The 25488-nt window shown below is 44.9% G+C and overlaps 2 protein-coding genes and 1 long non-coding RNA gene across 6 annotated transcripts; 2 read left to right on the top strand and 1 right to left on the bottom strand.

The window, feature by feature from the left end:
- Window positions 1–1914: 1914 nt before the first annotated feature.
- Window positions 1915–3710, top strand: LOC124649499 (protein WHAT'S THIS FACTOR 1 homolog, chloroplastic-like). Its single transcript, XM_047189119.1, has one exon. It carries the CDS (start codon window positions 1915–1917, stop codon window positions 3427–3429), a length of 1515 nt encoding a protein of 504 aa, XP_047045075.1. The 3' UTR covers window positions 3430–3710.
- Window positions 3711–16740: 13030 nt separating this feature from the next.
- Window positions 16741–20017, bottom strand: LOC124707071. Of its 4 annotated transcripts, none has more exons than XR_007004691.1 (7): window positions 19690–20017; window positions 19435–19596; window positions 18972–19355; window positions 17887–18167; window positions 17692–17807; window positions 17297–17481; window positions 16741–17092 (listed from the first exon to the last, which is right to left on the bottom strand). It is a non-coding gene; the product is annotated as an uncharacterized LOC124707071 (long non-coding RNA). The 4 variants fall into 4 exon arrangements; XR_007004693.1 differs by having other exon boundaries at window positions 17692–17777; XR_007004690.1 differs by having other exon boundaries at window positions 17692–18167.
- Window positions 20018–22959: 2942 nt separating this feature from the next.
- LOC124649495 (transcription factor WRKY19-like) lies at window positions 22960–24089 on the top strand. The gene has a single exon (XM_047189117.1). It carries the CDS (start codon window positions 23201–23203, stop codon window positions 23948–23950), a length of 750 nt encoding a protein of 249 aa, XP_047045073.1. The 5' UTR covers window positions 22960–23200; the 3' UTR covers window positions 23951–24089.
- The last annotated feature ends 1399 nt before the right edge of the window (window positions 24090–25488 follow it).

Raw genomic sequence — 25488 nt, 5'->3', positions numbered from 1 at the left:
TCGATTAGCATTTGACGGGATTCTAAATTTTGTCAATCAAACTCTATAAAGTTTAATAGTATAATAAAAATATCAACAACCATAGTTCTATAAAATATGCTTTTATAATAATTCCGATACTATAGATTTTAAATTATAAGTGTTAATATTATCCTAAACAATTGGTCAACTTTTTTTTAAACTTTGATTGAAATGTAATGCAAAGTAATTATGAGCTGAGTAACTAAGTCACCTGATTGAAATGAAATGCTAATGCATCAGAGTCACCCCTTAATTCCAACCTCTATGAGCTTAGTTAACTTAACGCTTTTAATAGTTCTGACTTGAGATTCGTGCATTGAGTTGCAAGTTAAGCAATAAATGAGATTTTTTAGTTATAACTTGGGTTGGCGCTGAATATTTTTAATTGCTAGTGAAGTTGCAACTAAAAAAATCTTCAAACCGTTAGATTTGATTCATTATTTGTGCTAATGGTTTAGCTAATAAATTTGTGAAGGTTCACATATCACCTCAAAGACCTGCTATTAGTGACCGGGCCAAGCGGGCGAAGATTGGCTAACGGAGAAAAAGGTTTAGTCATCATCGGGTGATGTCGGTGGACTAAGGTACACACGTGCATATTCTCTCCAAATGAAGACACACGACTCGTGTCAATAGCTCAAACTTCGAGGAACAAACATGTGTCTTTCTCCTTTCCTATATATTTTTGTTTGTGTTTAATCTTTCTTTACTTGCAATATTGGTTTTGTGCTATGTTTCCGTTTGAATTATGCTTGAAGCTTACGGTATAGATTTTATTCAGCTTTGATTCACTTAAACTCCTATTCACCCCCACTATAGTTGTTATATCCGATCATTCAAAGACGAAACATCGATGTATAAAGCATGGAGTTGATGCGGGGAGGCTAGGGGACGCGTGTGGTTCGTGACAAAGTGATAATTGCCGATATGACCGATGAAGAAGTGAGTGGTTCCTAAGACGGTCTCGCCACATACCCACGAAAGAGGAGTTTGGGTCAAAACAATAGAGTTGCTTGCGTGGGGGACCGAGATGGTTCCCGCCATAGGGGAGTGCCGAGGGGATGACCTCTCATCTCTCTTGCACGTATTCCTTCTCCCCCAGGATGGTATCTTGATGAGATGGGATGAAGAGATTATTCAAGGATTTTGTGGACGAGCTGAGAAGGAATTGTAAAATTATTTTCCCAAGCACCTTTCCCCGCCCCCTGATATACTTCGAACTGCATTGATGCAATCACTCATAATACGGAGGTGCTGGAGTAGAAGATCAGCCGCCACTGCTAACCCTTCCATGCACGCCATTACCGAGTATCTCCGGGTCTGTGACTCCATTGAACACCACTGAAGATGCACCAAGGAAGCCCCCATCCTCTCCGCGAACAACGGCTGCTACCGCTGCAATCGTCGAGTTCTTCGAGGTTGCAGCGTCCACATTGATCTTCGTTACCCCAGCCGATGGAGGTATCCACTGTGGTCCACTAACAGATTGCACTCGCGTTGCCGTGACCCCGGGCGCCGCTACCTGTAACTCAGCAAGAAAACTTTCCACGAAGCAATGTGTCGAGAGCGGGCTTTGGAAGATCCCCTCATGGACATGGATGGCCTTCCGACGAGCATGCCACAATGCCGAGATGGTGACCACAACCCTCCTCCAGTCCTCCTCACATGTGGCAACGTTTTCGATCACTGCTGATAGCCAGGCCTGTGTTCCCTATTTGGGCTGAGCGGAGAAGGAACAGTACATCGTCTCAACCCAGCCCAAAATATAGTCGGGCCCAATGAACCCAAAATATCACCGCCCAGGAAAGGACCCAAAATATCCATTCGGAACGGGAGGTTTATCCCCACTCTCCCTCTCCCCCCACTGCGGCGACGCTGCGCTGAGCCGCGCCAATGGAGGCCATGAACCTGCTGCTCTCCTTCCCCTCCCCGCCCGCCGCTATCCACCACCACCCACCGCCGCCGCCCCCCAAATCCCTCTTCCTCGGCGCCTCCCTCCCGCTCCGCCCGCTCGCCGCACACCCCCCGCCGCCGCTGCGCCTCCTCCGGCCCCGGCTCGCCGTGCTGGCGCAGGCGGCGGCCGTGAAGCGCCGCAAGGAGGTCCCCTTCGACAACGTGATCCAGCGGGACAAGAAGCTCAAGCTCGTGCTCAAGCTCCGCAACATCCTCGTCTCCAGCCCGGACCGCATCATGTCCCTCCGCGACCTGGGCCGCTTCCGCCGCGACCTCGGCCTCACCCGCAAGCGCCGCCTCATCGCGCTCCTCAAGCGCTTCCCGGGCGTCTTCGAAATCGTCGAGGAGGGGGTCTACTCCCTCCGCTTCCGCCTCACGCCCGCCGCCGAGCGCCTCTACCTCGACGAGCTCCAGCTCCGCAACGAGTCCGAGGGCATCGCCGTCACCAAGCTCCGCAAGCTGCTCATGATGTCGCTCGACCGCCGCATCCTCATCGAGCGGATCGCGCACCTCAAGGCCGACCTCGGCCTGCCGCCCAACTTCAGGGACACCGTCTGCGTCAGGTACCCGCAGCACTTCCGCGTCGTCCGGATGGACCGCGGGCCCGCGCTCGAGCTCACCGACTGGGACCCCGAGCTGGCCGTGTCCGCCGCCGAGGTCGCCGAGGAGGACAACCGCATTAGAGATGCCGAGGAGAGGAATCTCATCATCGACCGCCCGCTCAAGTTCAACCGGGTGAAGCTGCCCAAGGGGCTCAAGGTGTCGCGGGGGGAGGCGCGGAGGATCACGCAGTTCAGGGAGATGCCCTACATTTCGCCGTACGCCGACTTCTCGCACCTGCGGTCCGGGTCCGCCGAGAAGGAGAAGCACGCCTGCGCGGTGGTGCACGAGATCCTCAGCATGACGCTCGAGAAGCGCACGCTGGTGGACCACCTCACTCACTTCCGCGAGGAGTTCCGCTTCTCGCAGTCCCTGCGGGGGATGCTCATCCGCCACCCGGACATGTTCTATGTGTCGCTCAAGGGGGACAGGGACTCGGTGTTCCTCCGCGAGGCGTACCGCAACTCGCAGCTCATCGAGAAGAGCCATCTCGTGCTGCTTAAGGAGAAGATGAGGGCTCTTGTTGCCGTTCCGCGCTTCCCTCGGCGCGGTGGGCCTAGGACTGGCGAGGAGACTGACGGTGCCAATGAAGGAAGCGACATGGAAGATGATGAAGATGATGATTTTTCAGATATGGATGATTTGATTGGGGAACTTGGTGGCAAGTCCGACAATGACTACCACTGGGGTGATGGCTGGGTTGGTGAGAGTGATGCGACGCCGCCGGACTTTGGAGATGGGGATGACTCGAGTTCAGAAGAAGCTGAGGTGACAATGAAAGAGCCGGCTAACTCCACCAATGGCGACTCGTCTGATCCTCTATTTCCAGATGGCAGACAAAGGGAGCGGTGGTAAATTGAGCTATTTTTGAAATTTAGGTGATAGAATTTCTTTTATCTGTACTATTAGTTTGATCATCTTGTCTGATTGCATTGCCCTCTGTCTTTTGATGTTCCCTGCTGGCTAGTGTTATGTATCACCATGCGCGCCAGTAGAATACAGTATGCTATTCTTGAAACCTTACATGATAACACTTGAATTGTCTCAAGTACAGTCATGTGCGAAATATTCACAATAGACATAAATGTAAAACTGCATTTGACATGAATGAAAGATGGTCATGGTTGCAAATGGTACCACCTGGTTTGAAAATTGTGTGTGTGATCGAGCATAACTTGTGATATGTTGATGTCTATGTATATGTATCATCTGTCACGATATGATGTGCTATATAACGTCTTGTTAGCCATGCTTGCCTTCTCTTGGAAAAATGGCTTTGCTGTTTATGCAGTTTAAAGTGTCTACTTAAAACATTTAATCTGTGGTTAGTTTTTTCATCTTATCTGATTGCAAAGCCCTCTGTCTTTTGATCTGCACAGCTAGCCAATGTTATGCATCACCGAGCACATGAGTAGCATATACTATCACATTCTGAACAACCTGTATGATCACAGAATAGTTGTCTTCAGTACAGTCCTCCAATGAATATTCACAATAGATATATTTATAAAAATATATTTCACATGCATAGTTGCAAATTTACCATCTGTTCGGACAATGTTGAGTGCATGATTGATAATACCCTCATATAGTGATATGTTGATTTGCATGTAAGGACGAAATAGCAGTATCAAGATACAATATTTCAATATAACATCTTGTTATTGGCATCTGCCTTCTCTTGGAAAAATGTGGCAGAATACACCGTGTAAACTCTGAACATTTGCAAAATCATTCATATATTGTAGTTTCTAGCTGTCATTTTCTAGGACATACTTGTGGGTTTAAGATCATTAGTAACCTCCTGGGGATATGGTTTAGACTTTTAGTGCAACTGGGACGAAAAGCATCATTGCTTGTTGAAGTTAATACAAAAGCAACGAAGTGGAATATCCACACTGAATTATATCTCTTGCAGTTTACTGTGTTAATTTTATCACAGTTTAAGGATGAGATTGAATTCTGGGGAGACTCAATCACAGTTTGATAAAAAATGATCCTGGAGTGCTGTACTCTGGTACCTTATCTTTCTGAATTGTCGCTAATTACTTGCAGAAGCATTCAGTGATTCATCAGTTGAACAACAATCTAGATCAAGTTGTGTAAGTCCCACATGTTTGTTTTTACTCTTTTGTCCTTGCCAATTCACAACTTAAGCATTCAGTGGCCTCCCCTCGACCTCGTGGACATGTGTCGCGGCACTGGAATCTGCCGGCACACGGAGTGGAGCACGTTCTGAGTGGTTAGTTTATTTTTAACAACCTGCATGATAGTAAAATTGTCTCGAGTATAGTCCCGTGAAGCTGATCATTGATCGACCACTCAAGTTCAACCGTGTGAAACTGCCCAACAGGCTGAAGGTTGTCCTGGGTAGAGGCGCGGAGGATTACACAGTTCAGGGGAATGCTGTACATTTCGCCCTACGCTGACTTTTCGCATCTGTGGTCCGGGTCAGCCGAGAAGGAGAAGCACCTGCATGCTAGTTCACTAGATTCTGAGCATGACACTCGAGAAGCGCAGGCTGGTGGGCCACCTGCCTCGTTTCCGGGAGGAGTTCTTTGGGGATTCTCGCAATCTTTGGGGGATGCTCATTCGCCACCCTGACATGCTCTATGTGTCACTCAAGGGGGACAGGGACTTGGTGTTCCTCCGTGAGGCATACAAGAACTCGCAGATGATGGAGAAGAGCCATCTCATGCTGCTTAAGGAGAAGATGAGGGCTCTTGTTACGGTTCCACGCTTCCCTCGACGCGGTGGGCCAAGGACTGGTGAGGAGACTGAGGAATGGCTATGCACAAAGGTTTACTGATGGAAACGACACGGAAGATGAAGATGATGATTTTTCAGATATGGATGATTTGATTGGAGAACTTGGTGGCAAGTCTGAGAATGACTACCACTGGGGTGATGGTTGGGTTGGTGAAAGTGATGCGACACCGCCAGACTTTGGAGATGGGGATGACTCGAGTTCAGAAGAAGTCAAGGTGACAATGGAAGAGCCTGCTATTTCTACAAATGGTGACTCGTCTGATCCTGTATTTCCTGATGGCAGGCAATGTGAACGGTGGTAAATCAGGCTATTTTGAGTTCTAGCTGATATAATTTTTAATCTGTATTGTTAGTTTTGTCATTTGTCCGATTGCAAAGCCCTCTGTCTTTTGATGTGCCCTGCTGGCCAGTGTTATGCATCACCACGGGCACCAGTAGATTAACAATATCTTATTTTGAACAACCTGCATGATAATCTAAAATTGTCTTTTTTCGGTTAGCAATATCCTCTTTTTTCGGTGGTTGATTTTTGTATCGACCCTCGTTGATCCCTGATTTGTAAACTTTGAATATTCAGTTAACTAATAAAAGGTTGTGTGCATCAACCGATGCAGAGGCAGGGGCTCATCCCATTTCGAAAAAAAAATCTAAAATTGTCTTGCAGTCCTCTGATGAATATTCACAATAGACATGTTTCTAGAACTGTACTATTAGACATGAATTGCAGATAGTCATGGTTCACGGCTGCAAATATACTAGTATTTGTTTTGAAGCTATCGAGTGCATGATCAACCATATGCTGCATATGTTGATTTGTATGTGAAGCCTAAGTATGAACCATGAAGATACCATCTTATAGCCATGGCGATGTCGGCCTTCTCTCAGAAAAATGCATTTTCTTGTTTATATAGCTAAAAGAGTATCTTGAAAGCCTGAGAGGCTGGCAGAATACACCTTGTAAATTGTGAATGTTTGCAAATTAATGCATGTGTTGTAGTTTTTAAAGTGTCCTTTTTTTTAACTACTTGTGGGTTTAAGATCATCGTAACCTCCGTGGAATCTGTTCTAGTGCCAATGGGACGAAATACAAGGTTGATACCAGAAAGGAATGGCAAGGCTGAATTATATCTTCTGCAGTTTACTGTGTTAATTTTATCACAGGTTGATGAGATCGAATTCTGGGGAGACCCAATGACAGTTTGATCAGAAAGATGATCCTGGGGTGTTGTACTCTGCTACCTTATCTTTTTGAATGTCGGCAATAACTTTCAGAAGCATTAAGTCCTTTTATCAATCTAGATCTCCAGTGTGTACATCCACATGTTCGTTTTTGACTGTTAGTCTTTGCAAATTCACAACCTGAACACTCAGTGGCCTCCTCTCTGACCTTCGCACATGTGTCGAGTGTCGTGGCACTGAAATCCCCAGGCACACGGAATATAGGACGTTCTGAGTGGGTACAGTTTATTTTTATGAATCTTCATGATAACGCTAAAATTATCTCGAGTAGTCTGCGTGATCGATCATACCTCTTAACATGCTGATCTCTATAAAGGATTTGGTATGAACTATCAAGACGCATTGTGTTAAAATAACGTTTTTTATCTATATATGTGCTGGTCTTCTCTTGGGAAAGATCTCTGTTTTTCACAGTCAAAAGTGTCCATTTTGAATGGCAGCTTGTGCCTAAGCTCTGAACTAAGCATGCATATATTGTAGTTTCGACGTGCCGTCTTTTAGAAAAAAATAATTGTGATTTTAAGATCGCAGGTAACCTCCTAGAAATCAAGGCAAGTGCCAGTGCGATATAAGGCATCGATGCCTCATCAGGTTGATGTCGAAGCAACGAGACACCAAGACGGATATTAGAAATTCAGTAGACTAGTTATTCTGTAGGAACTCAGGAAATATCTTGCTGTTTACTTGTTCAATGCTTAAATTTATTGGGGAGCTAAAGATGGTAAATGGAAAACACATTGGCGCTCTTGGGAAAAGCTCCAAAAGTCAAAGAGCCAAGGTGGTCTCGGTTTTCGGGACTTTTGGTTGTTCAATCAAGCACTCCTTGCTCGGCAGGCATGGAGATTGTTAATCAAACCTGATAGTCTATCTGCTCGAGTTTTAAAGGCCAAGTATTATCCGAACGGAAGGCTAGAGGACACGGTGTTCAGTGGTAATGCATCATCTACTTGGCAAGCTATAACACATGGGTTGGACCTATTGAAAAAAGGGCTGATATGGAGGGTAGGAAATGGTCAGAGTATTCGTATATGGAGAGACGCATGGATGCCCAGGCCTACAACTTATAAACCAGTGTCGTCGAAGAGGAGGTGCAGACTAAGATTTGTTTCTGAACTAATCGATCAATTTGGGGAATGGAAAATAGATGTGTTGTTGCAATATTTCGTTCCTATGGATATAGCTGAGATCATGAAAATTAGACCATCCCCAAGACTACAGCCGGACCATCTTGCATGGGCACCAGAGAAGCACGGATTGTTTACGGTGAAAAGTGCGTATGTTCTCGCTATGAACGAGGAATGGATATTAACTGCTGTGGCCTCTAGTGCAGCTCCTGATGGTACTAGGAAGATATGGGATCTTGTCTGGAAAGCGGAGGTGCCACCAAAAATTCAGCATTTTGCTTGGCGACTGGCTACTGACTCTCTTCCAACTTGGCAAAATAAAATGAAGCGTACGCTCGAGGTAACGGATCAATGCCCTTTGTGCGGTATGGAAACTGAAGATAACTTCCATCCCTTCTTCCGCTGCAATCTAGCGAAGCAGCTGTGGGCTTATATGGCGGAAGAGTGGAAGATACCAACTCTGGAATCTGTCCATAATACGGGGAAGGACTGGCTTCTTAATCTTCTGTGTAATCTTTCTATTGGTAGCATAAGTATGGTGCTAATGACACTCTGGAGGATCTGGCATGTCCGTAATGAAGTCGTCCATGGTAAACCCCCTCCTCCCATTGATGCTTCCAGGCACTTTTTGATTAGCTATTTGGAGTCTTTGATTCAGATCAATCATCACCCCGGTGTGGATATTAGCAAAGGAAAGTTCATTCTTGATGTGGAGGAAAGAAATTTTCATACAGTTAAAGAAGTGATTGTCCAGCCGGTTAAAAGATGGATAGCACCTCCTGTTGGGTGGTATAAACTACATACAGATGGATCTTTCTCATCGGATGGTAGTGCGGGGGCTGGCATGATCGTGCGTGACCATAATGGAGAAATAATTTTTTCAGCATGTCGAGAGCTATCTAATTGTAGAGATGCTTTGGGGCAGAACTGAATGTGATCTTGGAAGGGCTCTCGTTGGCACTGCAGTGGTGTAATTTACCGCTAATCATAGAGGTTGATTGTTCGGAAGTTCTGGGTTTGCTGAATAATGAAGAGGTGGATCGGTCAATCTACACTTCAGTAATACTACTAGAGGAGATTAAAGCTTTATTGAAAGTCCGTTAGGCTTGTGTTATTCAAGTAAAAAGATGTCAGAATTCTTGTAGTGATTTTCTAGCTAAGTTTGCAAGAACAAATTCTCGTACGGCGGTATGGCTTGCCTGTGGTCTAGAGGGTTTAGAAAGCATATGCCATACAGATTGTGATCTCTGATGTCTTGAGTAATACAAGTTTCATTCGCAAAAAAAAAAAATGCTTAAATTTATTATGGTGTGGTATATGCAATCTACTTCTCGGGTGTTTCTCATTTCTTGCCTCGCTTGGAGATTACCCTTTTACACCGAAGACCAGATGATCCGAAAGACTAGAACATGTTACTCAGTTAACTTATCTTTCTATCTTTCTGAAGTGTCGGTCATTACTTTCTGAAGCATTCATTGATTTATCAGCTACCATCAATAGTACACGGGAAGAACTTCATCACCAGAATCATCATTTCACAAGTTATCATTATTAGAAGATGAGTAGCAGAAACTAAAACAGCCGTTAGGGATCGAAACCAGCAACCATCACGAGGTTTATTTGGGAAAATCAGAGAACAAAGTGCATTGTGCGTCTGTTGATACTCAATGAATGTCGAGGACACCATATTGCATTGGCCTTCTCCCTTGGGCATGCCATGCGACAACGACTATCATCAACAAGCTGACGCGTCCCAGCCTTCCAAGATAATAATTATAATAACGATTATTCTACCAAAAAGACCAGTGGAGGAGGAAGAACGATTGTATTATTATTATGTTACTTTTCTTGAATAACATCCTTCGAAAGATGTTATCTTCTTAAGGGACACGTCGGCAAGAGAGAATGGATTATCATTTAAATAGCTCGTGGGTCCAATTTTTAGTCGAAACTACGTCCAAAGACTCCTCCTTATAACGTGTCATTTTCTTAAAATAGTTAGTTTACCATCTCATCAGAAATTGCCAAGGATGTTCAAATAACTAGTCAACTCACTAAGATGCAACTTTTTTATAGTCCACATTTTCTTAATATTTAATTGTATATATGATGAGAATAATTACAATTGCATTATTAGCTAAATGTGAATCTGCCATTATTAGCATGATTGTCCAAATATGTACATGTCTAGAGTTTATTAGTCATTATGTTACCCTTAGTATGTAGTATTGGTATGCCCTTATTCTGATGGTCAAACATGGTCTATCTTCGTTCCAACTCTCGAGAGAAACAATCAATGCCCGATCTTATCGGGAATAATATGCACCAGTAACACCACAAGACACCAAATACATGTGCTCGACGAATATGAAGAAATTAACCTTATACGACCCCCGTACCCTTTAACGATTCCGTTGTTTATATTAAACTTTTTTATTTTTTTCCAGCTTATTCTCTACATGTATGATCTTAATCATACTATTCTCCCGTTGCTCATCATTGGGGGAGAGAGAGATCGAGAGGAGAGTCGCGGAAGAAGGAGTCCAAAAAGTATTCCGTAATCCAGTTTTAACAAAATGACAAATTCAAACTAGTTTTCCTAAAATTCCTCCTAAAATGCATTTTACTAAACTTGCTCCAAATACATATTATCCAAACAAGCACCGGAGGAATTTTCATATATATATGTTTTAGAACAATATAGTCCCGGTGGTATATCAGGTAACAATTAATGATTAAATTATTTATACTAACTTTTTGCTTATTACAACTAGTTCTCTAAAAATACAATCTAAATGATAAATGCATTCGAATATACCTCAGAAATTTACTAAATTTATATCACATTATCAAGGATTTTACATTAATTTTTTAGAACACGCCTTTACAAAAGCTTCTATTAAATGTATTAAATACTCCTTTTAAATCTATTAAATGCTACTGGATCACGGAAACAAACAAGGACAAAATCATATAATCTGCATGGGTTAATGTGTCACTTAGATGCATTGTAGGTATATCTCTTTATGTCTATAAAAGTAACCTTAAAGATCTTGTTTGACATCTCTAATCATACACTCAAATAAATATCTCAATAGAGGTTTTTTTAAACATAACTAATGCATATTTTTATGTTAAACAAATGCAAATTTCAGGGTTTATATGTTGTCTAGCAGCCTTGAATAACTCTATTTTGTTGTTTTAATAGTTCTTTCATTGTTAAATATATCGATCATGTTTCTAGGTTCAACTTAGAGCATCGCATGCTTGTATTCCACTTGGTGTTGTAACATCATAGGTTGGCTCAGTCGAGATGTCATGCTTCCTCTTTACTTGGCAAAATAGCATGACTTGTTATAGATACACATGAAAATCGCACATATGTATATTTTCCTTAGTTTGAGATAAATTTTATAAACACTCTCTATCCAAACCCAAAATAACATTGCCTTAAAGACCCCCTTGTAACCTTGTTTAAAACAACCTAAATCATAAAGAAATACGTATTAATCGTGGAAGTATTATGTCAGAATCCACATACGCACAACCATTCAACATTGCTTCGCCCTATTGTAATTGATTAGGAACACATTTCATACACATTTCCATGGAAGTTAAGGCGGAGGTGTGAGGAGAAAGAGTCTCAGTGTACATCTACGCGATGATATATCCAACACTAATTGTGACACCTACTACGTTTGGGCTAGGTGGTTCTAAATTCTAGTTCTTCAGATTCGTTGTTTGGGCTCCAAGATTGTAGATTCCATATCATGAGTGTTGTTCAGATGTCCCTTCTCATTCCACAATACAGAAGTTGTCAACATCGGTGATAGTGGTAGAAGTAATAATAAGGTATGACTCGAGCACACGACAGGTACCCCTCAGGTATAGGTATAGATAAAGTTTTATAACCATGGGTACAGGTATAGGTACTGAATATACGGGTATGTGTATGGTATTGCTCCACCCTACTCATTGCCATCCTTGACTTCCTCCATCTATATATGATGTCGGAGATTTATCAAAATTCGGATGCATCTATACACTAAATAGTGTTTAGATTAAAATTTAAATAAAGTTAAGACATTCTTTTATGGCGAGACATGTAGCAGATAAGCTTGGATCGTTTGTTCAAAGCCGAACGGAGGCTTAGCTTGTTCTGAATACTCCGTAGCATGTTCAAAAAAAAGAAAAAAAAAAGAATACTCCGTAGCACGCCGAGCTAGCAGAGGATATAGCTTGCAGATATCTCTCTCTCCATAGTCTGAAGTCTGAACAGGCAGACCGACGCGTCAAGGCATCGATCGTTGCCGGGCCCGTCGTCGTACGTACACTCGGCGATCCCGCTCGGGGGCCACCGTGATCTGCCACATTGGTGTATATGTTCCCTGCTGTGCACGGTTGGATGCTGCAATGCAACCGCGTGGCCAATCTTCTCCCTGTCCATCATGTCCCTACCCTACGTGCCAAAGCAGCCGTGACTACCTATCCGGCTATTCCTCTAGAGCCAGGTTTTTCTTCCGTTCACTAGCTTCAAAAGGTAACCCATCGAACAAGCACTCTGGTAATGCTCTTGCAGCATGCAATAGCAGCGAAACTTCACTGAAGGATCGATCGATTGAGATTCGACGACCAAATGAACACACACGTACACTCGCCAGTAGTTGCGCCTTTTTCAGTCTAATCGTGTTGCGTTGCGTGTTCTCGAGGGAACTGCGTACACGCTAGAACGGCGACCACTCCTCGACCTGTGTCGCCAGTCATGTCGCTGTATTGTCCTTGCACCTTTGTACTCGTACATGTAAATGCATGCATGGTACCAATCCAGGTCCGGCAGCCGCACGCGCTTTAAGAGCACTAGTGGTTGGGGCGCCCCATGGGGCGCCTCCTCGCTGGTCAGTGGTTGCCAAATCTGAGCACCGTGATGGTTAACTAACTCACAAACCATGTAGTAAGAAATAGTATCATGTTGGTCGCTTAGACGAATGCAACAATATGGATAGATAAAGATACATCAACCTGAATTGTGATTGCATTATATGGAATTCAGGATTACATCAGAGTATGATACATGCACCTCACATGCTTAAAAGAAGGTATAACACATCATAAATGAGCCGATTTATGCGGAGGCTGGGCCTAGGCCCTTTGTGAAAAAAAACACATCATAAATGGTCGATCCACACGATCAACAATCTAAACTAATATTAGGGAATTCGACCAATGCATGGTTCAATCCTTCCCCGCTGCAATATATACAGAGTAAAAGCTGTGAGAAAATTAACCTCAATCAAAGCTGGTTGATGGCACCTAGAGGCAGGGAAAGACTTAATCTAAAGGTGTATATGATGCCCCCCATAGGGGCTCTCACAGGCGTTTGGATTTTCGGCCGTCAGATCGAGCTGACGTGGCGCGATTTCGGCCGTCGATTTCGTCCAGGGCAGCGAGGCCCTCCCACGGACCCGCGTTTTATCCACGGGTCGTGTGAAGCCCGCCCGGCCCGGCGTTGGCGCGTCGTGCATCGGTTGCCAAGCCAAACCCTATCGATTTCGTCCAGGATCCAGCAGCCGCTGCCTCTCCCGCTCCCGCAGCTGCAGCCGCCGCTCCCGCTCCCCGCCGTCGATCTCCTTGCCGCAGGTGGAGCTCCGGCGGGCGAGCCGGCTACGGCGAGCGCCGCCGCCTCGACGTCGCGGTGGGTCACGCCGGCGCTAGGCGGTAGATGAGCGCGGATGCGAGATGAAGAAAGGCGCGTCGCGCGAGAGGCGAGCTCGGAGAGGAGGTCGCCGCCAGGTGCCAGCTCCATGACGAGGTGCCGCCGGCGACGCCCACGGCCGCCTGCATCTCCGCCCCTATGTGGCGGACTATCTGGAGGGACGAGCCAGCATGGACATCCGCCCCGTCTTCTCTTGAAGGTCGCTGCCGATGCCAGAGGATTCGTGCTTGCCGGCATCCAGATATGCCCCAGACGGGCAGCGGCCTCTTCAATCTCACGGTTCTCACGATGAAGTCAATAATTTGAAGAGAGATGGTGCAGCTCTAAATACGGATTATTTTTGTGATGAGGAACAAGGTGATCTCTCTCTCTCTCTCTCTCTCTCTCTCTCTCTCTCTCTCTCTCTCTCTCTCTCTCTCTCTCTCTCTCTCTCTCTCTCTCTCTCTCTCTCTCTCTCTCTCTCTCTCTCTCTCTCTCTCTCTCTCTCTCTCTCTCTCTCTCTCTCTCTCTCTCTCTCTCTCTCTCTCTCTCTCTCTCTCTCTCTCTCTCTCTCTCTCTCTCTCTCTCTCTCTCTCTCTCTCTCTCTCTCTCTCTCTCTCTCTCTCTCTCTCTCTCTCTCTCTCTCTCTCTCTCTCTCTCTCTCTCTCTCTCTCTCTCTCTCTCTCTCTCTCTCTCTCTCTCTCTCTCTCTCTCTCTCTCTCTCTCTCTCTCTCTCTCTCTCTCTCTCTCTCTCTCTCTCTCTCTCTCTCTCTCTCTCTCTCTCTCTCTCTCTCTCTCTCTCTCTCTCTCTCTCTCTCTCTCTCTCTCTCTCTCTCTCTCTCTCTCTCTCTCTCTCTCTCTCTCTCTCTCTCTCTCTCTCTCTCTCTCTCTCTCTCTCTCTCTCTCTCTCTCTCTCTCTCTCTCTCTCTCGCTTGCGAACAGTCAAATTTGTTCCTTCATTTTGATGTTAGGATTTATTCTATCCATTCTTAGACTTGCTCATGTGTATGTCAAGTTCTTTATTATTCTTATGTTCAAGTGGTCTCTGCATTATTTCTAAACACATATTTTTTGCAGTATGTATTTGGAATTCTCATGTTGCATCTGTCTAGCTTTGGTTCTTTTGTAGGATATACTCTAATCAGTACCGAGATACTTATTGATGATACTGACGGCGAATCTCTGGTTGGAGGAGAGCATATTTGCTGTGATGGTAGATGCCAATATATTTCCAGTTGTAGATATAAATGACTCATCGAAGATGTTGTGTGAGAAGCAGTCACAAGTGCATCAAACTGATAACGAGAGGAAAGAGAGTCAGGGATACATCTCTTAGGCCTTATATACGGTGCCTACAATGGAATAAAGAATTCCAGTAGCCTCTTTTTTCTCACATGATTTTTAATAGCTGGCCAATATCACATATCTTGGTTGGGAGCTAATGTCCAAATTCTCGTGTTAGTGCACTGAGGTTAATTTCCATGTACATTGTTATCTTAGCTTGTGAAAAAAGAACCACGAGTCTCTAAAATATTTATAGTCCAGTTCTTGGGCGATGTTTGCGCCAACTTGGCTCACAAGAGCCTAAAATGCAGTTATGTTCCATTTCTGTTTGAAGCGTTTGTAGTTGAACATTGGGACTGAAAAGTATGAAAGGCTACTCATTTGTAATCTGTTATGACCATTGCTTAGGCTCTTATCCCAATGAATTTAAATCATTCTTTATTAACCTGCTGATATTGTGTAAGCTGATATATAATCCTTTGTTCTTCTGTATTTGTTCAACAAATATGTATTTATATCTGAATTTCCACTCTATTTTCTGGTCCAGTCCGAATCCCGTGAAGCTGCCTTTATTGTTGAATCAGAGGGTCTGCTATCTTAAATGTGAGCCTTCTTATTCAGTTAATGAACTCTTTGTCGCATCTCATTTGTTTTTATGTAACATGTCATAACCTTTATTTTTTTAAATGAACCTTCTAATTATTTTGATAGATACATACGTATGGAAACAGGCTATAATTTCGGTTTTTTTTAACTTGAGTCTCTGGTTGTATCTGCATCTGGTGTCACTGACGGAGGTTTGTCTGTTCAGAGCATCTATCTTATGGACGACGGCCGCTCGGCAGGCGAGGCATCGCCATTAACGTGGCGCAGACTGCCGAAGCGATGCTTCGGTGCCAGTCACTCGCGCGCCTGAGAAGACTTATCGAGCCTAGGTCGCTGCTAGGTGGGCTCGACGAAAAGTCCGACAGACGTGAGCAGACACTCGGTGCGTCCGCGCAGCGACCGCGGAGACACATCCGAGCATATTTAGGTCAGGTTTGCGTCCTCTGGATAGGCCATTCACTATGCGTCGGGCCACTGAGCCTGATCCTAGAATCATTTTTGACCGCGCGGACACAAAAGATTACTCAGCGTCCGTTTGCGTCGTCCGGTAGAAGATTTCCTTATAACCCTCAATTGAATTGGATCAAGTTTCACCCCTAATCTAGGAAAACCGTTCGGAGTACAACCTTCAACCGGGTTTTAACCGGATTTAATTACCATGGCAGCCTTTTATGTCCTGAATGCTAACTCAACCGTACATGTGTAACATGTGTATAAGTACAACTCCTCTTACCTTCGCCACCGAGACTCATCAAACAGACCGGCACAACACCACCATGTTGGTCGAGGCTGGCACCGTGCTCGGAATTCATATCACACGCATGGGAAAACATTCGTGGGCTAGCCCGTCCAACATGAGACCCATCGGCCAACATAGCAATTGAAAAAGCCGAATATAGATAAGGCTGATGAGACAACTTATTTTTGCTTCCGTATATGCATCTGTTAGAGCTTACACTTACATTGTACAACTAAATAGCCTACTAGAACGAGAAGCTTATTGCTCGGGTTGCTAGCGACACCCTCAAGCACGTATCACACCAGGATTCTGCATATGTAGAAGATGATTTTGTTGTTCCTTTCTTACTTTTATTGCTCTTTACATAGCGATCGCGTGTTTGCTACTATAATATGTGTTTCTTACTATGTCTGTAATTTTATGTGCTTTATCCTACCTTCATCATATTGACTTTGTTTTGTGAAACATTAGAACCACATTATCAAATTTTCACATAATTTTATTGTCGTTATACAAATTGTTTATCGGCACAAGTTCCATGATCATGCACCAATGCGCAACCTTACCGTCAGTCCCTTCCATCTCTGATTCTTCAGTTTCTCTTCTATCAGCAACCAACACCAGAAGCAACGAGACCAGCAGCGAAAACAAATAGTTGAGTATCAGGAGATCCAAAGATGTTCCAACTTACATCATAAGAATTTTTTGTTGTTTTCAATAACTAAGAGTATGAGATTCATGATTTCTATCTTAATTGCTTCCAGTGGAATCTAAGAAATGCGTTCTCATATTAGCTGCTATTTTTATCGCTGTTATACGAAATAAATATTGGCATGATCTTCACAGGGTCGTGCGCCAAGGCGCACATCTAAATCTAGTACGGGTAATCAGCTTCAACCATATAGAGAAATTGACTTACTCTCCTACTTTAATGCATGCATACAACTACTTAAAAGATGGATTGGCTCTCAAATTCACTTTACACCTGCTTCTCTCATTAAGCTGCTCTCTCCTTCAAGGCGTGCGGTGGTCAATTCTTCTGGCATTTCTCAGAAAATTCCAGGACTGCAGTGAAGTTATAATAGTTAATAGCTAATCATCTTAGTAACTTTTTCAGTGCAGTGATATGGTGAAATTTTCCTAATATTAGATAGTAAACAAGATAACTGAATTTCTATGTGTGCAGTTGGCGCAAATAGAAGTTCAGATTGGATACAGAAGTACTGAAAGCAAATAAAAGAAGGATAACCTAAGAAAAAACAAACTAACCAGAAGCATAACTATCTCGGTGCTTTAAGCATTGATTTCATATTCATCTGGTACCTCTTTCCTCATCCATTGCAAAAGCACGAACACTAACATGGTGCGTAGATCAACATTTAACATATGATCCATATTCAGAAGCCAATGCACAAACATTAGGTTCTTCGTGCATGATGCTAACATAATCCTTCCTACATCAAAATTAAGTAAAGAATTAGAGATCAATCTCAAACAGACACATACGGAGCTTAGTAATGTAAATCAAGATACATCTGAAACGCGAGAAAGGACTAAAGGCAAGCACAAAACACTAATTTGATAGCAGTCCAAAACCAAACGAGGGGGATATGGGCCCTGTGATGCCTATCTATATCATTGTAGAAGGAAATAGTAGTACCTACCTAAATCAAAGTTTTGTCCAGCAGCACAAACCCTGTTTACTCATCACTTTTATAGAATAGATCAGGAGGTGAGAGTCCTTGAATGACTTGAAATAAGTTATGTCCAAAGATTAGTACTACAATAAAAAATACAATTACAATAGAACTAAGGCACATATTTTAGCAAAAGAAAATATTGACAATTAATCTAGTTACATGTTTGTAGTGAACACCAAAATATTCTATCTTGCTTTGTGGTATGGTATGAAGCTTGTACAAACGCTTGTCAGGAGGCCATAATTTTTGGGTTATGTCATAAAAGCTCCAGTTTACACTTTACCAGCAGAAATAGTCCTTGCAGAGCCTATGATAACAACAAAAAATGGCTCTGTAAACTGATGATGAAGCATCTGAGTAGAAACATCAATGCATGGCAACCATCATCTATAACCAGGGTGTGAGTGGTACCATCCAACGACATTTGCCAACCTTCCAGCCTATCCAAGTGAAGAGCATACACTAGTTAGTAATATTGATTATTTAGCTTTAATAACAAAACTGCAAGTAATTATTGACTCACACATCTCAGTAACAGCATTCTCCAAATGATCATTCAACAATGTAACATTTGTGTAAATCCATATTTTCCAAAACAGATTAAACAGGTACAAATGTACAATCATGTATGTATATTGTATATATAGTGCCAACAGTAACAGCAAAAACAAGAGATTGAATTCAGAAAAAGCTATACATAAATTCAATGTTGACAGGAAAAATGAAATATGGAACCATTGGGCATTGTTCAATCCTACACAAAATGGTATTGCTCCAATAACTAATTCACACTGCTTGTGAGAAACACATATCGTTATATTTCTGATCTACATAATGAAAAGGTGAAACACTGTCACTGCTATATCCAACTATATATGTAACATTAGAAGAGAAAGCGCCACCAATATTTACTACATAATCCTAGGCCAAAAAAAACTATAATCCATGAACTAAAAAAATATTTAGAATGCATGTACAACTTCTAGGACCCATGCTATAGCGACGGGTAAGATCTCAGCTTATGATGTAGCTATCTGAAGTTATATTATGTCAAGTACATTACCAGCCTGGATAAATTTGTTAGCAATTATAGATACAAGAAAGCCAAAATGGAGCTACAATTTGGTGCACAAAATTTCATCATCCAGCTGCAAATTGCAAATACTGAAACCGGTTTTGGGATGCCAATTTTCAAATACGGACATCAAACCAAATAACTAAATGCTATAAATAGGGTACCGTACCATATCCAACAATGACTCAACGAGACCACCAGGAATCCACGATAGCCTGCTGATTAAAGGCACATTGATTTTAATTACAATAACATGCATTTTTAGCAAAATAAATGCTAAATCTGCTGATTGTTCCTCCTTGCTCCACCTGCAGTAACTTAAGATAAGCGATAGCAAGAATAAAAATATCCAGTAAAAGAGAAAGAAAACCAAACAACTCTGCAAGAAAAACTATAGTTATAGGCATTAGATAGTCTCATATTGTCGTACAATGACAGAAAGTGCAAGGTTTTAACTTTTAAATCACATCCTTGGATCTAAAAGGAAAAACAGAATAAATGTCAATGCGGAAGGAGATGTCTCCATGGTTTAGTCCAGAACCGCCACATCCATCTGTAATGTTTCAAGGGAAACGAAATCAACAAGCATTCAGAAATCTGAGATCAAAAGCATCAAAGAAAACTATCCGTACCAGGAACACATCAAGAAGAGTGTAGTTCAATTTGGCATCCACCTCTAACTCTGAACCATCGAGTCAACTGGCACCCACCTCTGCCTCTGAACCATCGAGTCAACTGGCACCCACCTTTGCTTCTGAAGCATCCAACGACTGAAAAATAGTGGTACACGAGATCTGTCAAGGGGAGGGTCAGTGCAAGGATGGAGATGGAAAGATATGAGAGATGGGGAAAAGGGTAAGAAGAGAGGTCCTCGAGATTGGATTCACCTTGGTCCAGCACCGGCGCCGGGGAGCGCTGACAAACAATGAACACCGCCGCCGCTCCAACCACACTGCGCATGTTGAAAACGAGGCCATCGTTGCTCCCTTTGTTGCCGCCGCCGCGCTGCTCTCCGACAAGAAGTACCTGCATCATGGACGAAGCCAACCACGCATGCCTTTCCCCACCGCCACTCAGGATCAACGCCGTTCCCCGGCATCACTCAGGGCCCGCCGTTCCCCGTCGTCACTCAGGGTCCGCCGTTCCCCGCTCGTCGTGCTACACCCAGTAGGCGCAGCCGCCAGGAAGGGTGAGACGATAGAGAATAGGGCTTGAGAAGAAGAGAGGAGGTCTGTTAGATTATTTTCCCTCGCTCGCTCGCAGTACATCGTGCTGTCCTGTAGTACAGAATCTACACATGCAGTACAAACTCGCCAGGCAGTACATCTGCTACAGTACCAAAATATTCGCCCAACACGAGCGCTACGGGGCTGTCGTGGAGAGCCCTGGGATAGGGCAAAGGGGGTTGCACATGCTTGTTCTCAATCGCCAAGACCTTTCCCATAATTCGCTTATCTAAAGTATTTTCTTTATTTTAAAAAAGAGAGCCATCGGAGGCGTCAATTTCATTCAGCTCACATCGAAGTAGAGTTCTGAATAGCTAGAGCTATGGGACAAATCATGTTGGCATGAGCTGAGGAAACAAAATTAAAGGTATGCCTAGATGTTAGACTTCTAATGGCATGTTGTCAGCATGTTCTGAGCAGTTGTGTCCCACACCGTTTAAATTCCTGGAAATGTGGTAAATCTTGACATGTACTCCCTTCAGTCTCTTTTAATTTACTCGAATTTAGTATAATTCTGTACTTAATTTGAGTTAATTAAAAAAAGACCGGAGGGAGTAGCACATGCGAATTGGAGAAATGCATCGAAACCTCATGGGCCCCTGCGCTGCTCTCACGAGGGCGACACGGGCGGTGGCCCAAACCCTAGCACGTGCAACCACCCCTCCCCTCCTCCGCATTCCTCCCCTTTGTCGCCGGAGGACGTCGCCCGATGAAGCCCGCACAGCTGATGGCGACTACGGGGCTTCGCCTGCAACAGGTCTTTGCATCAGACGACCGGTCTCACGCGCCTCCTTTAGTTGATGAAGTCGCGCAGCCACTCGCCTCCAGGGTTGGTGCCAGTCGCTGTTGCCTGCCCTACGCCGCCAGTTGGGTCTGGACTGCTTGGGTGAGCTCGAGTGGTGTTCTGGTTTTAGGGTTTTAGGGCTGGGTGGGATCTTGCCTCTGAAGGTTGTTGTGGTGTGCTCGGATGTTGAACGTGGCGTGGATTCTCGACGGTTGGCGGCGATAGATCACCTTCCCCTACCTCACGGCTCGCTCCCATGGGAGCTAGGTGGTGCGATCCACTTTCTGGGCAGGCTGCCTCGACCTGGTTGGGAAGGGGGTTCGTGGTTGGTGGGGTGGGCGCAATTAGATCTCACCGGCGGCATACCAGCCTTCTCCATCTAAGATTTTTTTCCTTTCCTCCTGCCAGATCCGGCGACTATCGGGGTGGTCGCCTAGATCACGCTGTCTCCGGGAGGCCCTGTCGTCATCAGTACATTGCGGGGTGCTGGCGGCATGATTAGATTGACTCCCTCTTCGCTGTTTTTGTTTGCAAGGACGTCACTGATTGGGATGTGGTGTGAGCGAAAGCACCGAAAGGTTTCAGGCAGGCGCTGGCTTCGTGAATTCAAAGTTGGGATCATTTCGAGCCTTCCGTGTAAACTTGTTGGAGGTTGACAACGAGGTTATGAATTTTCCAAAGAGCTTGAGTAGAAGAGGCGCGATATAAACTACGGACGACACACATGAGAGCCACATTGGGGATGGGGGGAGGGGGCTGTGGTTGGGTCGGTTAGGAGCACCGAATCGATGAGCACCATCAGGAGCAAATCGATGTTTTCGAGATCTTATACAGCCATGGATGGCGCCACGGGACTTGAGGACACGCGAGAGGTCTAACATCGAAGCATGGCCGCCGGAGATGGTGACTGGTGAGGAAGAGGCTGACATCCGGCACGTGAAATTTCCGCGCCAGTAGTTGATCTCTCTCCGAGTAATTCATCGTCTTTTGTGTGCAGGGGCGTGGATTGCAAGATATGCAAATTTGGACACGGATTTTGGGCCATGAACCAAAAGAAAAAAAAAACATAAGTTTACAACCACATATCTACGTAAGAGCAAGTACAATAGAGTCCAGTCAGCTGACTATAAGACATCAAATAATATATTTTAGATGAGTTGGAGGAGAGAGAAGAGGAGAGAGAAGGGAGGTGGGCTACTATGCAATATATAGCCAGCTCTTGCACGTGCTCCTAGGCACCTTGTGAGAGTGAAAGGTGGGCCATATATTAGTAAAGTACTACATTCTTATAGCCAACTATTGTACATGTTAGCTATATGATGACTACAAATGATATGACATCTTGTTATAGCCAACAGTTGGCTATACTATTGGAATTGCTCTAAGCCGTTGGAGCTGCTTTTTTTTCAATAAAAGACAAATTTTATTGCATTGAATATCGTACCACAAGGCAAGTTGCTGAAAACGAACCAACACGTCGATGATAGTTCCCCTTGGCCGTGGGCCTTGGCGGCTAGCTTTACTGTTGTTCTTGTACGCGTTCCTCAGCCTGTCGCTCGTCAAGTCTCCTTCTTGTACCGGTCTACTTGTACCCGAGCTTCACTCTGGGCAGGTAGTAAAGTGTGATCAGGGGCACACCGCAGTAGGGGTAGGCTTACACTGTCTACTCCCTGATCCTTTTCCTGTCACCTTCAGTTAAGCCAGTGTGCCAAAACGGTGCAATCTCCATCGAGTTCCGGCGAAGGCTCCCGGCAGCCGCCCGCAGCCTTCCGGGCATCTTCCTCCTCCCGGCAGAATCACACATCCATTGAGGAGTCCACAGTACTACACGTACTGACGCTACATAACGCCAACGCAAGCCACTTTTCCCCACCCTCTAGGCTCTCACGATGCATGAATCTTCCACGAAAAACGCACTCCACTTCATGCCATTTTACTACATTTCCCATCACCTTGACCGGTGACGATGACGCAGCTCGTTTCGTCGCCGGCCGCGTCACTGGGTCACTGTGTGAAGTTAGATAAACTACTTCGAATTAAGATCGAAATCTAACAAGTGGTCGCAGAGCATCATGGTCGATCTCCTTGTCTACAATTCCTAGGACCGGTCCAAGCGTACGGATCACACACACGCCAGATGGGCCGATGTGTAGAGTATTATTCTCTCTCGTGTTAGTCCTAACCTTTTCTCCGGTCATCAGTCAAACATCCGGACTGATCAAATTCCAAGCCAGGAACAGTGGCTCTTACTCAGTCCAGCACTATAAAACCCCCGTCGCCACCACCCTCATCATCATCATCGAAACAAAGCATCCAACCACACGCACACGCTCTCCGGTCCAGAGACGCGATTGATCGGCTAGGCGCACATCCGACGGAGGTCAGGTCATGGAGGACACGGCGCTGGCGTCAGAGCTCGACCGGCTACAGGCCATGGCGAGGGAGCTGAAGGCGAGCGTCGTGGACAAGAACACGCCGGCCGCCGCGCGGGAGCTCTGCGGCGAGCTGGCCGCGTCCGTCGACAGGGCCGTCCGCCTCGCGGGCAGCAACGGCAATGCCAACCCCGGCAAGAACAGCGGCCAGCCGAGGAACAGCAGCAGGAAGTCCACCGCGGCGGCGAAGGCGAGGAAGCAGGTGCGGGTGGCGTCGGCGCAAGACACGGCACCGCTCGACGACGGGCTCAGCTGGCGGAAGTACGGCCAGAAGGACATCCTCGGCGCCCCGTACCCGCGGGCCTACTTCCGGTGCACGCACCGCCACACGCGGGGCTGCCAGGCCACCAAGCAGGTGCAGCGCGCCGCCGGCGACCCGCTGCTCTTCGACGTCGTGTACCACGGCGACCACACCTGCGCCCAGGCCCCCGCGCTCTCGCTCCTAAGCGCGGAGCAGCAGCCTGCCTTCGGTCAGGAGGACCAGGGCTCGCCGGCTGCGGCGTCGGAAGGCATTCTTCACTGGCCATTGACGCCACCTGGTGCCATCGACGGCTGGAGCTCACCGGCCAGCTCCTGGTACCAGCATGCCGGTAGCTACGGCTACGCCGCGGGTGCCGGCCTTGGAACTGACATGGACTTCGAGGCTCAGCTCGACGAGTTCTTGAACCCTACCCAGTTTTTCCAACCAGAGATTCACAGCCTGTAGGAATCGCGGCTAGTATTGTACTTTACTCGTACTAGTGTTAGAATTAGATTCAGGGCGTACTATCACTATTACTCAGGATTGCAGCACCTACTCCTCCATAATAACTCCAATATATTATGGATCAACGATATGTGCAAAAGCCGATTCTTCCCCCTTTCTGTCCCCGAAGGATTATATAGCCTAAAATCACAATTTTAATACTTAAATTTACCATTTAGTACCGGTTTATACTTGCGGGATGAAAAACCACCACATAACCGTAAGTTCTTAGCAGAAAAACGCTAAAAGTCGTTTGAGCGCGAATTGACACGGAACTGACATAGAGACCCCACCTAAATGATGACGTGGCACATCGTAGGCGGCGGTGAGAGATGGCCATTAGCGGCCATTGTGGGTCCCATTATCAGGTCATGCAGACATATCCTCTTCACTCATTGACCGTTGTCTCTCACTCCATGCCACCACTCGAGCAGAGCCGTCTCTACCACCATGGCAGAGCCATCGACATGGGCCAACATGCGCGACCGCCGCCGACCATCGTTGTCATGCCCACGGCAACGACTTTTCAAACCATTCCTGGTTAATGGTAAGTTCATTCAGCCCTCTCTCAACATCTGGGGTTAGGGTTTGGCTTCGATTCGGGAAATTTTGATTTAGCCTAGATTAATTTTGATTTCATTGCAATTTGTGTTGGGTTAGGATATTAGAGATATGGATAATGCTCCAGATACTTACGACGACCCCACATTTCGCGGGTTAGTGGTGGATTGACCCAAGGTGTGTTGTGCCCACAAGCTAGAGCAACTCAAGGGTGTCATGTTTGAATGGAAGAACACAAGCCGTAAATTCTACATGTGTTTAGTGGAGAAAGTAAGGCTATTTTGCGATTTGTCACTTATTATGCAGTGTTTAGTTTAGTGTGAAATGCAGTGTCAGATAAGTGCATCATTTGTAGTTGCAGTTAAATGCAAGAGTATAGTCGAAGTGATTTAGTTCAGCGCAGTGTTGTTAGTTACATTGATTAGTTCAGTGCAGTATTGTTAGCTACATTGAGATTAATTGTTATAGTTACAGCAAATATTAGTTGTTATAGTTGTAGAAAATATTAGTTAGAGTTGTTATAGTTGAATAAAACGTTATTTGGTATATGAATGTTATATATGCATGTATATGTATGCATTATAAGAAATTGTTGTTTGCAATGTATAATTTAGTTACATAGTGATCTGTAATTTAGTTAGAAAACGTACCGTATACTAACTTTTGATGAGAAATTATTTGTTACAAGGAATTTAGATAACTGGCACCATCTTTATGCATGTACTATATTTGTTCCCAATTTGGATCTTCTCACATCATATTTGTTTCCAATTTATTTTTGTAGGAATTCATAAACGGTGGCTTTGTATCTTGGTTAAATGGGGAGTGTTCAGTTCCACTCCAAAATGCATTAGCTAGACTTTGGAGGATGTACGTTGACAACAAACGGTGCTAGAATGGATAAGAGGACTGAGAATGCTAAGTTGGTCAAGGAGAGA

This window comes from Lolium rigidum, chromosome 4 (assembly GCF_022539505.1).
Source record: "Lolium rigidum isolate FL_2022 chromosome 4, APGP_CSIRO_Lrig_0.1, whole genome shotgun sequence".
Taxonomy (NCBI): domain Eukaryota; kingdom Viridiplantae; phylum Streptophyta; class Magnoliopsida; order Poales; family Poaceae; genus Lolium; species Lolium rigidum.
Note: the sequence above shows the minus strand (reverse complement) of the source record. Positions and strands in the feature narration are given on the sequence as shown.

Coding starts and splice junctions, on each gene's coding strand:
- LOC124649499 (XM_047189119.1), top strand. CDS start 1,915: ATGGAGGCCATGAACCTGCTGCTCTCCTTCCCCTCCCCGCCCGCCGCT.
- LOC124649495 (XM_047189117.1), top strand. CDS start 23,201: ATGGAGGACACGGCGCTGGCGTCAGAGCTCGACCGGCTACAGGCCATG.